This window comes from Vulpes vulpes, chromosome 11 (genome assembly GCF_048418805.1).
Source record: "Vulpes vulpes isolate BD-2025 chromosome 11, VulVul3, whole genome shotgun sequence".
Lineage (NCBI taxonomy): Eukaryota > Metazoa > Chordata > Mammalia > Carnivora > Canidae > Vulpes > Vulpes vulpes.
Genome location: NC_132790.1, coordinates 62,406,702 through 62,420,905, shown reverse-complemented (window position 1 = coordinate 62,420,905; position 14,204 = coordinate 62,406,702). Strand labels below are relative to the sequence as shown.

The 14,204-nt window shown below is 42.4% G+C and overlaps 1 protein-coding gene across 1 annotated transcript; it reads right to left on the bottom strand.

The window, feature by feature from the left end:
- Positions 1-10,277: 10,277 nt before the first annotated feature.
- On the bottom strand, positions 10,278-13,685 carry SS18L2 (SS18 like 2). The gene is made up of 3 exons (XM_026000935.2): positions 13,504-13,685; positions 13,158-13,234; positions 10,278-11,002 (listed from the first exon to the last, which is right to left on the bottom strand). The coding sequence occupies exons 1-3, from the start codon at positions 13,570-13,572 to the stop codon at positions 10,915-10,917; spliced, it is 234 nt and encodes a 77-aa protein (XP_025856720.1). The 5' UTR covers positions 13,573-13,685; the 3' UTR covers positions 10,278-10,914.
- Between the last annotated feature and the right edge of the window lie 519 nt (positions 13,686-14,204).

The following is a 14,204-nucleotide window of genomic DNA, read 5'->3' as shown; positions in this document are numbered from 1 at the left end:
TGGGATCATGACCTGAGCAGAAGGCAGAGACTTAACTACCTAAACCACCCAGGCGCCCCTCCCCGCCCCCCCCGTTTTTAGTTTATTGGGGTAAGAACACTTAACATGAGATCTACTCTCTTGACAGGTTTTTTTTTCTAAGATTTTATTTATTTATTTATTTATTTATTTGAGAGCTAGCGTGACCAAGTGGAGGGAGGAGCAGAGGAAGAGGGACAAGCAGACTGCTAGCTAAATGGGGAGCCTGGCACAGGGCTGGATCTCACAACTCCAAAATCATGACCTGAGCCAAAATCAAGAGTTGAATGCTCAGCGCAAATGAGCCACCCAGGCACCACCACCACCCCCAACCTTAACAGATTTCAAGTGTAAGATATGGTATGTTAATCAATAGACACAATGTTGAAAAAAAAGTAGACACAATGTTGTACAGCGGATTTCTAGTATTCATCCATCTTGCACAGGTGAAATTTTATGACCATTGATAACTACTTTCCCTCCCTTCCCATCCTTTGGCAATTATCATTTTATACATTGCTTCTATAAGTTTGACTATTTTAGTTACCACGCATTAAATGGAATCGTACAATTTGTGTCTTGTGACTGACTTGTTTCACTTAGCATAATGTTCTCCTTTCATCAATGTTCTCACATATTGCAGGATTTCCTTTTTTTAAAGGCTAAATAGTACTCCATTGTATGAATATACCATAATTTCTTTATCCATTCATCAGCAGATGGACGGACACTTGGGTTCCTTCCATCTTTAGCTATTGTGAAGAATACTGCTGTGTGGATGAGTGTACAAATTTCTCTTTGAGATCCTGCTTTCAGTTCCTTTGGGCACATATCCAGAAGTGGAATTGGTAGGTCATAAGCTAATTGTTTTAAATTTCTTTTTTTTTTAAAGGTTTTATTTATTTGAGAGAGAGAGTGAACAGGGGAAAGGACAGAGGAAGAGAGACAAGCAGGCTCCAAGCTCAGCAGGGAACCCAACCTCAGCTGGGTCCCAGAACTCTGGGATCATGACCTGAGCCAAAGACAGATGCTTAACCGACTAAGCCACCCAGGTGCCCCCAGCTAATTCTGTTTTTATGAGGAACTGCCATTCTGGTTTTCATGGTGACTGCCCTATTTTACATTCCCATCAGCATTGCACAAGGTTTCAATTTCTCAGCATCGTCACCAATGCTTGTTATGTTGTGGGTTTTTTTTTTTTTTTAATTGCCATCCTAATGAGTGTGAAGTGGCACACAGTTTTGGTTACTATAGCTTTATAGTAAATTTAAAAATTAGAGTCACTTAGGTAGTTTCTCATCTGTTTTTGCACCTGTGCCACCTTGTAAAGTGCACAGACCTGCACCATCATGGAAGTGCTATACCTGTCAGAGGTTGCCAGATCTCCCTCTCTAAAAGTACAGTATCCCTAGTAGAGCAAGTCTCCTGGGTTTCATATTTGTAACCTAGGCTGAATTGAGAGCCAGTGATCCTGGGTCTGATTTTGCTTACAGTGTTACAGCTAACCATTTAATAGGTTTGGAAAAAGCAAAACAGTACATGCCTATTCAGAGATGAAATTAGTTGGTAAAGCTAACTTCCATACAAAGACTTAGGAAAGAAGGGGAGCAATTGGTCATTACTGTGCTTTGGGGTAGCTGGCTTCAGTGTAAGGTTGGCTTTAGGGCCCTGGAATGAAATGCTTAATTTGAGGAGTATTTAAAATACTTTGAATCTCCTGGAATTCATTCTTCTCTTGACACTCCACTCACTAAAGTGTCTTTCCTGCATATGATCTGGGGCAAATCACTCTGATCCTGGAGTTCAGTTTCTTCATCTGTAAAATAAGCAGGATGAAATATGTTCTAAGTTCTCTCTTTGCTGAAAATTATTTTATTCCGTCCTGTGAGTTGAAATTATATTTCAGATTTGAGGATAAGGTATGCTACTTGGTTAAGGTGAAGAAACTACCAGGATAAGACCTAGGGCTAGCATCCACCAAACGGACTGATACCTCTTCCCTCATCAGCAAGAGTAGTAGAAAATTAATATCCAAGGAGTTTACAAACTCAGGCTTAATTTGGAGAAGACTCAGTAGTAGGAATTTTCAGGTAATGATTCTGGGTGTTAAGCTTATTACAACAGGATTACACCAGCAGTTGGCACTTCAATGGATAGGACTCTGGCAAAACTAATCAGGAGTACTAGTGGGGAAATTTAGATGAAACATAATTTTCTAGAAAATAGAAATTACCAAAATTGATTCAAAGAAATAGAAGGCCTGAATAAACTAACAAGCATTGAAGAAGTTGAATTAGTAATCCCTAATTTTCCAAACAACTGTGAAGGACTTTTTTTTTTATTATTGGAGTTCAATTTGCCAACATATAGCATAACATCCAGTGCTCATCCTGTCAAGTGCCCCCTCAGTGCCCATCACCCAGTCACCCCAACCCCCCACCCAAACTTCCTTTCCACCACCCCTTGTTCATTTCCCAGAGTTAGGAGTCTCTCATGTTCTGTCACCCTCACTGATATTTCCCATTCATTTTCTCTGCTTTCCCCTTTATTCCCTTTCACTATTTTTCATATTCCCCAAATGAAATGAGACCATATAATGTTTGTCCTTCTCGGATTGACTTACTTCATTCAGCGTAATACCTTCCAGTTCCATCCATGTTGAAGCAAATGGTGGGTATTTGTCATTTCTAATGATTGAGTAATATTCCATTGTATATATAGACCACATCTTTATCTATTCATCTTTCAATGGACACCAAGACTCTGTGAAGGACATTTTGACATAACTAAATGGGAAATTTGATAATAGTCTAGATATTAGGTGAAATCAAGGAACTACACTTAATTTTGATAGACACCTAATAATGAATAATGAAGATAAAGATAATGAAATTGTGGTTATGCAAGAAAATGTTCTTAGTTTTTGAGGTATAATGAGTGAAACAAATGTGGCAAAAATCTTCATTATTGCATCTAAGTGAGAGGTATATGGGGATTTTTGAGCTATATTCTCCGCTTCTATATTTCTTTGAAATTACTCATAATAATACCAGTAAGAACAAATATAGTCTTCCTTTCCAAAAACACAAGTTCCACATTGTCTCATAGGTACATTTTACCAGACCCTTAAGGATCAATAATCTTTTCTCAATCAAAATATTTTAGAGAATGGAAAAAAGACAGCTACCTAACTTATCTTGTGATGCCAATACCAAACAAAGAGGGCAAGAAAGTTATGTACCTGGGGCACCTGGGTGGGTCAGTCAGTTACGCATCTGCCTTTGGCTCAGGTCATGATCCAAGTGTCCTGGGATCAGGCCCACATCTGGCCCCTGCTCAATGGGGAGCCTATTTCTCAGTCTATTTCTGCTGCTCCCCCTGCTTGTGCTCTCTCCCTCTCTCTGTCAAATAAGTAAATTAAATCTTTTTTTTTTTAAAGGAAGTTATAGACCAATCTCATTATAAACATGGATTTAAAAGTCCAAATAAAACACTAGGAAATGGACTTTTCCTAGTATTTAAACCCCAAATGCATTAAACCCCCAGATGTTCATGACCTAGTTGGCTTTAACTCAGAATGCAAAGATGATTCAGCATCAGAGAATCTATTCCTATAATTCACCATATTAACAGATTAAAGAAAAGGCACATGATTATCCCAATGTATGGTGTATTGGTTATCTATCTATTGCCTCTCAGCTCCTTTAGTATATCCTCTGTAATACACAGGTTGGCCTCAAGCAGGGATCCCTACCAAGTTAACTTTTACATTTTTATAACTTAGGGAAAGGACAAAAAGATGAACAAAAGGAGAGAAAAGAAATCCAATTTATTTATTTTACAGAGCACAAGCAGGAAGGATGTGGGGCTGGATCCCAGGACCCTGAGATGCTTAACCAACTGAGCCACCCAGGTGCCCCTGCTTACACCAATTTTTAAATAAAAAGATATCCTATATCTTCAATAGAAAATTGTACAGAGGGATCCCTGGGTGGCGCAGCGGTTTGGCGCCTGCCTTTGGCCCAGGGCGCGATCCTGGAGACCTGGGATCGAATCCCACGTCGGGCTCCTGGTGCATGGAGCCTTCTTCTCCCTCTCCCTGTGTCTCTGCCTCTCTCTCTCTCTCTCTCTGTGTGACTATCATAAATAAATAAAAATTAAAAAAAAAAAAAGAAAAGAAAATTGTACAGAAAAGAGTAAGTCCAAGACTGCCATCTTTAGAAGGACTTGCTTAAAAGTTGGCCTGTGGGTGGATCTGGGAACCTGTACTGTAATCAATTTCCAACATTTAAAGAAAACTTCAGTTAAACGATTAGTGCTTCATTCTGCCTAAACTGTTTGAGCAAACAATATGGTTTATGCTGAGCACCTGCTTTCCTTCTGGAAATCTGGAAATTTGGTATGTACTAGGCAGAGGATGCATACATATGTGACCATCTCCCAGTAAAAACTGAGCACTGAGTCTTTAATGAACTTCCCTGGTAGACATTTTCTCACGTGTTGTTATGATTCATCCCTGGAGGAATGAATTGGGAGGGGGAAGCTAGAACCTGGTTTCCTCTGGGCTTCACCCCATATGCCTTTTTCCTTTGCCGATTTTGTGGTCTTTAGCTGTAATAAATCATAGCTATATGCTGAGTCCTTTGAGTCCTCCTAGCTAATCATCAAAACTGGAGGTAATCTTAGACCTACAACACAGCAACAAATATACCAGAATTTGATAACAAAAATCTATATTGAAAATTTGAAAACACATTTTTTTTAAATCCTAGATTTCTTTTTTTGTGGAAAACAAGGGAGTAGACTATTTCATTTTACATAAAAATGTGTAGTTTGATAGAATAACATTCTCATAAGATTAGTCAAGAGCAGATGGGCTTTCTTTTCTCTATGAGGGTCAGAGGACATGGCCATAGCAGCTCCAAACATATATCTTTATAGCCTGGAAGTCTGAGGGGATAGCACTTTATCTGCCAGCACTAGTAAGAAAAATCCCAGCGAGACATTTGATTGACTTGATGACGTTAATATGCCAGTCAGTCTTGATGGCCACAATAGTGGGCAATTCCTGTGATTGATCAGCTTGGGGTGGGGCCAGTAATCAGGAGAAGCATGGGGGTATGGCAGCACAGAGATGGCCACTGAAGCAATGGGTACCAACTAAGAAGTCACCTTAATTGTTGATACTACATCCATCTTTTGGGCTTTTAGGCAAGTGGCTTTTTTTTAGCCACTAACTTGCATTAAAGCAGGGAACTTGGATCCCACCAAATTCATATGAAAAACACTATGACAAGCACTTCCTGTTAGACAGTTTCCTTACTTTCTGATCAACTTGTTCTCTGATTTCAAACTTTAAATTCTGCTGAGTCCTTGGTTTTTTCTAGACACTAGTTTTTGCAAGTAAATAGGTTGTGGTAAAAATTTTTCATCTGCTCTGGTACTAATGGAAGCTATATTTGCTCAGCCAATCCATCTGGGTCTATCCACCAAAGGTAAAGCATTAAACAACCAGTATCTTGGTTGTTTCCCTTAGAAGAGGATTCTCAGACATTGGTTGAATGCAACCTGCTTATTTGAAAAGTGGCCCTAGGAAATTCCATCTAGAGAGTGAAGAAGTGAACTGGGAAGATAGCCAATAAGGTGTGTGCTATTAAGCCATCTACCATGGTGGTGATTAGAGCTTAACCCTGATGGGGAGCTCTGGCAACCAGTACAGAAGAAACATCTTGGAATTGTCCCTATGGAGGGGTGAGGGAGCTGGGACGTTAATACTCCCAGCTCATCTAATACTCATAAGTATATACTTATGAGTATACTCATAATAATCATAATACTCCTCTACTGAGAGTCAGTTGAGGGCTGTTCCCAGCATGGTAATCCCCAGGTTCTTCTGGTCTGCTATGCCTGGGCAAGGCAGACTTCCAGTTTTAGAAAAAAGTCTTCAGGACAGAGATACGGACTGTTGGGACTCAGCTGCAGTACAATTAAAGTTCGAGGAATGAGTGTGGGATGCTGAAAGCTTCTGCTGCCACTGGCAATTTTTTGTTTGCAGACAAAAGAGTGTTCAGGAATTGAAAAGCCTAGACTTTTTCTATGCTATATAAGAAGCACTTGGTAATTTCACTTGGATTCCCTGCAGCTTCAATATCTGGACAATTTCTCAGCATCCTTGGTCTTGCATAGTGCCCTGGTCCATGCCTGGTGTGGGTCTCTTTTGTCTTGTCAGGCTTATTAGGAGCTCCCTGAAAGCAGGGCCCTGTGCTCTTTCTTCTCTATTTTCTTCACGAGCCCAGCATAAGGCCTGGAGAACTCATGTTATAATTGAGTTGATGACCACATAGGTGAACACTGCTCTATAAATGGACTCAAGAGAAAGAGAGGAAAAAATAACCAATTGGAATGAAAGGTCTTTGCATAGCTCTTGCTTCTGTCTGTACTGCTTGGTCCCTTGATGGTCATGTGTCAGGTTTTGTTATTCATATCTCAGCTGCAGTGTTACTTTCTAGGGTCATTCCTGATTCCATAATTTAAAGTAGCCACCCAGACACTCTCCAGCACATGACCCTGATGTAATTCTCTGCACAGCACTTATTGCCATGTGAAGCTTTCCTTGATTGTTTATATTTTATTGCCTGTCTCCCCCATAAATACAGGATATTTATACTGTGTTGTCTTCTTTACATGAGAATGAAGTTTCCGTGAGAGCAATGACATTGTCTGGCTTCCTCACTGCAGGACCTTCAGCTCATACTAGTGATTCAGAAAATATTTTTTGAATGAATGAGTTTATCACAAGCAGAAATGAAAAAACCTCCCTTTGGACCCTAGACTCTTATTAAAAAGATTTAGGAAGGAAAGAAAGGTCCCAGTGACTGAACAGAACACCTAGATTCCAGAGGAATATCTGTAGGGTTTTCACTGGGAAAAGAGGTAATAGATTAATTAACTTCTTAAATTTGCCTTTATTAAAAAATGGAATCAAAACCTTATTATGTGTGAGGTAGAGTACCAACAAAATGAAGATACTATGTACCCAACTTAAGAAATAGACTGGATGATTCTAGGAATCATCACCTTTAGGAATTGAAGTTGATTACAGAGGTTTAAGAGCATAGGAGATAGCATTGAACATCCTTTCCTCCCTAGCCATATTGTTACTTGGGGTCCCCAAAAGTCAGACTGGGATGTCAAAAAGCCTCATGAGGCAGTGGAAATATAGCTTCACAATTTGTGGAATAAACCTAACCTCAAGGGAAACCTGGGTGGTTCGGTGGTTAAATGTCTGCCTTTGGCTCAGGTCATGATCCCAGGGTTCTGGGATAAGAATCCCATATCGAGCTCCCTGCAGGGATCCTGCTTCTCCCTCTGCCTATGTCTCTGCCTCTCTCGCTGTGTCTCTCATGAATAAATAAATAATCTTAAAAAAAACAAAAAAGGAAAGAAACCTAACCTCAAATTATCTGCTTTCTTTGTTTTAGCTGCCATATCCTCAACCCAGGAGAATGTGATAATGACAGAAGTCACCACAGCTGCAAATCCTGGGAGGCAGGCTTGGGAACCCCAGAGAAAGGCTCAGGCCCTCTGTAGGCTGTTGGGAAGATCAGCTTGACCCTGAGAGCTGGAAAAGGGTAGACAGGCTGAGTAGAGACTTAATCTTGAAGCAGGAGGTCCTCTGAGGAGAATGGTGAATACATTGGTCAGGTTTGGTCTTCACCTTTTTAAATCACGTTTCACAACTATATTGATTTCTGGGCCCATTAAGAGGGATGGCAGATACTTGTGCTTCAGGCTGTCTCTGAAGCAGACAGGTAGAGGTGGGTGGGTGTGGGCACATACAATGACAACTAACTGGCCTGTCCCAGCTTCTCCAGTGTATCTCCCCAGAAGGGGGCCCTCTGGAGATAGGGTAAACTGTAGCTTAAGTAGCCTCAGCTGTTTCCAGAGGCTGTGATTTGCCCTGCTTCAGTCCTCTGGGTGCGGATTGAAATACCTTCCAAGAGACAAAGGGAGAGGAACACAGCAGGTCATAAGCTCCTTCCATCTGAGAGAGAACTGGATTTTGTCTTCAAGGCTATTATCCCTTCTACACAGGAAGCTACACTTAACTGCTCTAGGCCATGCTGGCTTACTCAGAGCCCACACACTGGAACCTCTGATGCTCCATCACAGACCCTTGCCTACCTTGCTGGTAGTCAACAGTTCCTGCGAGATCAGACTCAGCCTTGTGCTGATAGAAGCCCACCTCAGGCGCTGCCATGCCACTTTTTACTTTCTTCTTCCTCTGACATCTAGGGCCAACTTGGCTGCAAAGGCTGCTTATTAGTCCAGTCCCCTGTAAGCAACTCCAACTCAGGTGGACACTTCTGGGACATTTGTATGCTTTTGAGATCATCCCCCAACCACCAATTGAGCTCTTATTGCCTACAGCAATGGCCTTGGCAACACACCCATTTAGTGGCTTTTCCTCATTCTCTGACTCACTCTTCTCACAGCCTTATTCCTGCTTCCTGAGATCATCTCCCAAATAAACTATCTGTGCCCAAGGCCTTGTCTCAGGCTGTTTTAGGCGAGACACAAATTGAAACATCAGCTGGTGCTCTCATTCCAGCTAGAGCCAAGCCATTTGTAGACAAGCCAAGCTGCCTAGTAAAGAGAGACAGCTGCCATCCAACTCCAGCTGATGGTTGCCATGTGGACCTACAGGGCCAGCATGGCTAGAAATCCAGGCTTTAATGGAAAATCCTCTCTAAATATTAGTAACTAATTCAAAACTAAAAACATTGCATAGTGCCCACCATATCTGCTCACCAGGTCAGGCCCAAGAGCCCACTTGGCATAGAGTATGGGTACCAACCCCATGAACAGAGGCAGAAGGAAGAGTCTGTTAATGGGTTAGAACCCTAAGGATGGAAGAATAGGTGAGGGAGCAAAGAACAGGCTTCTTCCCAGACTTGAGAAGGGCCAGAAAGGGCCAGAGCCCTCAGATAACACATCAGAGCACACATTAATACATTGTGTTTACTACATGCCCAGCTCTCAACCACAGTATCTCAATCTAACAACCTTAGGAGGCAAATACTACATTCATTATCCTCATTATATAGGTGAGGAAACAAGAGCTCTCAGAGGTTGCAGTTGAGCTATGATTCAAAATGAGATCTCTCTTCACTATTGGCACATTAGTCTCTCTGGGTTGTAACCCTTGATTCCTACTAAATAAGCCAGGCACCAGAGGTTCTAATTTTGTGTTTACTTAAGAAAATCTCCCTGCTTCATTTTACAGATAAGTCTCAAAGAGGGAAAGTTCTTTACTGAATAAAGATAATAAAGGCAGAGGGATGATAAGATAGGAAACCATCAGTATAAATCCCTGATGAAGTAATAGATCAAAACTTGGTAGACCATAATTTAAGTGAAAGGCTATTGAGCACCTGATTAATAAGTCAACTCATTCTTGATGTGATGCAAAAGCAAGTACCTCTTACCTCCTATGATGTATACTTGCCAAAAATATTAGAATCTCAGTCTGAATGAGCCTTTAGATCTACCAGTTTATAGGAAAAGTGGGCAATAGTGGGACATATTTAATGACACCATAGGGATACAACTAGGCAAATCCAGAATATGAGAAATTTTAGGGCAAATGACCTAGTTTTTGCACCAATAGCAAAGAAGACAAGAAGGGGAACTGCTAATTATTTTTACAGAGACTTAACGGACATCAGCACAATGCAGTGTATGAATCTCGTTTGGATCCTGAGTTAAATCAACAAAAAGACATTCCATGATAACTGATGGGGCTCAGGACATAATACTCCAAAACGTGGCACCTTGGCTTATTGAATATTTTGAGCTGAAGAATCTGAAAAATGGCAGATATTGGAAGGACTCTCTGACCTCCCATGAACCAGGTGATGAGACCCTCATGTGAGGGGTGCCCTCCCTATACCCAGAAGAAAGGCGCATCCTTATCTCTTAAAATGGAGGGACACTGAGAATTTGAATGAAAAGGCCATGCTAAGTTCCCCCAGTTTACTACACATAGCTAATATCCTTCGGTCCTCTCAGTTTTCCATAGCTTTCCACTTTTTACCAAATCTCATATAAAAATACTCAGGTTTAACTATCTTTGGGTCTTCATTTCCTTGTGAAGGGCTCCCATGTCACATAAAACTTAATTTTTATGTTTTTCTTTTGTTAATCTGTCATTTGGTATAGAGCCCCAGCCAAGAACCTTCAAAAGATAGGAGGAAAAATGTGTTTTAAAAAGTATTTTAAAAGTTTATTATTAGATTATATTAAATAATAATGAAGAATGACCATTGATTTTGGTAGCAATGGTAGTGTTGTTACATATATTTTTAAGTTCTTATAGTTTTTCTAGAAGACCAAATGGAACACTTACATGAAAATCTCTATACCTCAATATGAGTGTTGCATGGAAAGGCAAGTTTTATTTCAAAGCAACCTGAAAAGGATGATCAGGTCCATGACTACAAACTGGTAGAAGGGAGCACACAGTTACATGCCCATTTGGCAGGGCCTCAGGAGTCTCCCCAATTCCTGTTAATTGCCTATCACGTGCTCAGTTTCCTCTTCAGGTTGAAGCTGAAAAGGTAGAATTGAAGATGATGCCCATGATATCTTTGTTATCCCAACATGCCTATCAGAAAAGAGGACATCTGGAGTCCACTAAATCTGCTTAATTATTAAAGTAAATATTTACACTGAGAATACAGTTAATCTAGTAGCTTTCTTCACATTGTCACATTTTTTAAAAGAGCCGTAGAGGGTTCATTCATATTTTAAGCAGTTGAGTTGGTAAAGAGCCTGTCTTTACTTCATAGGACATGGATTACACTCAGTTACTCCTCATGACAGCCAACTGAAAGATTATTCCATTGCTTTTGAAGCACTGGTTGGGTTGGCATCTGCGATGGTAGCCAAATAAATGAGATTTCTATGTAACACATGTTGGTACCTATAGGTGAAAAAGAGGCAAAAATTAGAGGCTTTGTCTTGCTGAACATGAACAAAATACTGGAAAGGAATTTACCCACTATACTAGAATGGCACATCTATTGATTGGATGATTCAGTATGACCAACCTCCTTGTTTAACCAATGCAAATATATCCAGAATCTTACCTGTTCTCACTTATCACTTTCACAGCTCTCTGGGCCAAGCCACTATCCTTGCTTAGACTATTGTATTGGACGAGTCTATTCCCCACATGGCAACATAAGTGATTATTGTACAGGTTAAGTCAAGACTTGCCACACCTCTGACTAAAACCCTCCAAATGGTCCCCTCTCATTCTGACTAAAGCTTAGCCCTTCCAACTTTTCTGATGGCCTACAAGGCTCTACATGGTTGGGGCCTCTAATTATCTCTCTGACCTCAGCTCCTACCATTTTCCCTTCGCTCATTGAGTTCTGGCTGCTGTATCCTCTTTGCTCTGATTTGAAGACAACAGTGTGCTCCAGTCTATGGGGCTTTTCCACCTGATTCTGTCTCTGCCTTATATATACATCCATATGGCTGGCTCCCTCACCTCTGGTTCTACTCAGATGTTCCATCAGATACCCTATATAAAACAACACCCCTTCCCGCCACTAACACTGCTTTATTCTTACTCAAAGCACTTATTAGGGGGATCCCTGGGTGGCGCAGCGGTTTGGCGCCTGCCTTTGGCCCAGGGCGCGATCCTGGAGACCCGGGATCGAATCCCATATCGGGCTCCCGGTGCATGGAGCCTGCTTCTCCCTCCGCCTGTGTCTCTGCCTCTCTCTCTCTCTGTGACTATCATAAATAAATAAAAAAAAAATTAAAAAAAAAAAAAAAGCACTTATTAGTATGTACCTAATTATATGATTTCCTCTCTCTAGATTCTTGAGTGTAGAATGTAAACTCCATAAGGGCAGAGCTGGTACCTGATTTGGTAAAAAGCAGAGCTGGTTTTGGTACCTATTCCCCAATAGCTGCAACAGTTTCTGGTAGTCAGTAGTACTTGTGAAATATTTGTGGAACAAACTTAATGAAGGGACAAGGCACTTTTATGGTATTAATATGAGCTTACTATTGTAGTGATTATCAATCAAGGAGTATAATTCTCTATCCAGGAAGACAAATCAGACTAAGGGAGCCAGGAAGCATGGCCTATAAATGTGAAATCTTGATAACTTTCTTACCCATAGGTTGAGAATGTCTTTGCAACTATTTTCTGTATAGAAAAATGAGAGTTTACTATAAACTGCAAAAAAGCAAATTACCAGATGCCAGAACCAAATGTAAAGACTCACCCAAAGATGGATATCTCAACTATTTCATTGAGTTGTTCAGTAAGGGACTATAGGTGATTTTTTTTTTTAAGGGGATGGGGAAAGTATGGTTTTCTTAAAGAGATCTTCAGTAGGAATGAAAAATGTATTTTTCTATAATAAATGGAGCATAATCCTGGACTACATTTAGAAAAGAGACTATTGTCTCTCATTTTGGTATATAGCTAGAGACCACATTCAATTACTGTGCAGAATTTGCCTTTGGGTTAATTAACTTGGAAGTCTTTTATTGGTCTTTGTGTGCATTACAGGCTGACTCCAAGTTAGAAAATGAAGGGGATGGGGCGCTTAGTTGGTGAAGCCTCTGACTCTTCATCTTAGCTCAGGTCTTAATCTCAGGGTGGTGAGTTCAAGACACTCCCTGGGCTCTATGCTAGTCGTGAAGTCTACTTAAAATAAATAAATAAATGAAAGGGAACTCAGCAGTCAAATGATCTGACACACAACCTCCACCCCCAGCCCCGAAAAGCTGGAGATAAGCTGGAGATCTATGAGGAGAAAGGGGCCACAGCTTACATCTCTTGAGACTAGTTTTCCATGTGCTCCCTCCCTTCCCATCCCTGTTGCCATCAGCTGACATGTCTACCTGAGATTTGCAATGAGCATAACTCAAGTTTTGAAGATGGTGCCACGTCTGAATCTAGACTTCACAATGTGCTGTGTGGCCTTGGGCAGGTAAGCAACTTCCCTGAGAGCTTCATGGGCAATCCATCACCCAAGACTCCCAGTTCAGAGCAGTTGCTGTATCATGGTTCCAGCCTACACTCAAAAGTCAGAGGTGGGGAGGGTACTTACTGGACACACTCATTCGCCCGGCCTTTGTTCTGATACTCCACGATACAGCGGATGAGTTGGTCATTCTCCTCCAAGAGCTGAAAGGCCAGAGAAGGGGGTCAGTCAGCGTGTCATCGGGACAGCCGGGAACACTCCCCGCACCCCTCCCACCCCGACCCCCGCTGTCTCCCATGCCGAGCTGTCCCGCCCCAGTGCCTTTGCCGACTCCGTTCCCATCTCACTCCACACCCCTGCAAGTCGACCCCCTACGCACGCCACAGGCCTGAGCTGAGATGCTGCTCCCTCCAGGAAGCTTCCCTCGGGACCTCAACTAAGGAACGTCTCTCTGCCCGCGCTTAGCGCTCACCCGCTGGATCGTCTCCTGATTGACTTCCGCCTTGCCTTTCAGCCAGTCCGGTACGAAGGCCACCGACATCCCGGAAAGCCGGGTGGGCCCCGGCCTCAGCCCCGCGCACCCCCACGCCTGGAGCCAACCAGCAGCCCCAGCCCCACCAGGGCCACAGCGGCACCGACCCACGCTCTCGACGCTGATTGGGTCCTCCCGTGGACTGCCAGGGCGCAACGTCATTCGTGATTGGGCGCGCAAGGGCGATGCTCGGAGCGTCAGCCTGCGCCCCGCCCCTGGGGCGCGGAGCTGCCTGCCCCTCCCGGGCTTGCGCGCAGTCAGCTGGGCTAGCCTCGGGGCGGGGCCGTGCGTCCGGTCCGCCTGCCCGGGTCACGGGGGAGTCGTGGCCGCAACCAGCTTTCGGTCTCCGAGTCCACGCCTCCCTCTTTTCGACATCACTGCGGTTCCAACAGATCTGCGTCTGGAGCATGAACCCTAGCCTTTGCCTCCTGCCAAGCCAAACCCTGCAGGGCCTAGGAAAACACTGGTGTTAGCTTTACTCTTTGCAGAGGGAGAAACTCACATACGTACCTATTTTTCCTCTGGGTAGTAATAATGCTTATTAGGTTTACAACCCTAGAAAGCACTATTATTTTCTCCATTTTACAGACGAGAAAACAGGTGAAGCAACCTGCCTAAGATCTAACGGCAATTAAGGGCAA

Bases quoted from the DNA above. Each gene is read 5' to 3' on its own strand.
- SS18L2 (XM_026000935.2), bottom strand. From the start codon at position 13,572: ATGTCGGTGGCCTTCGTACCGGACTGGCTGAAAGGCAAGGCGGAAGTC. The intron at 13,235-13,503 runs GTGAGCGCTAAG...CTGGCCTTTCAG, and splicing joins ATCAGGAGACGATCCAGCGG to CTCTTGGAGGAGAATGACCA. The intron at 11,003-13,157 runs GTAAGTACCCTC...TTTCACCTATAG, and splicing joins CGGGCGAATGAGTGTGTCCA to GTACCAACATGTGTTACATA.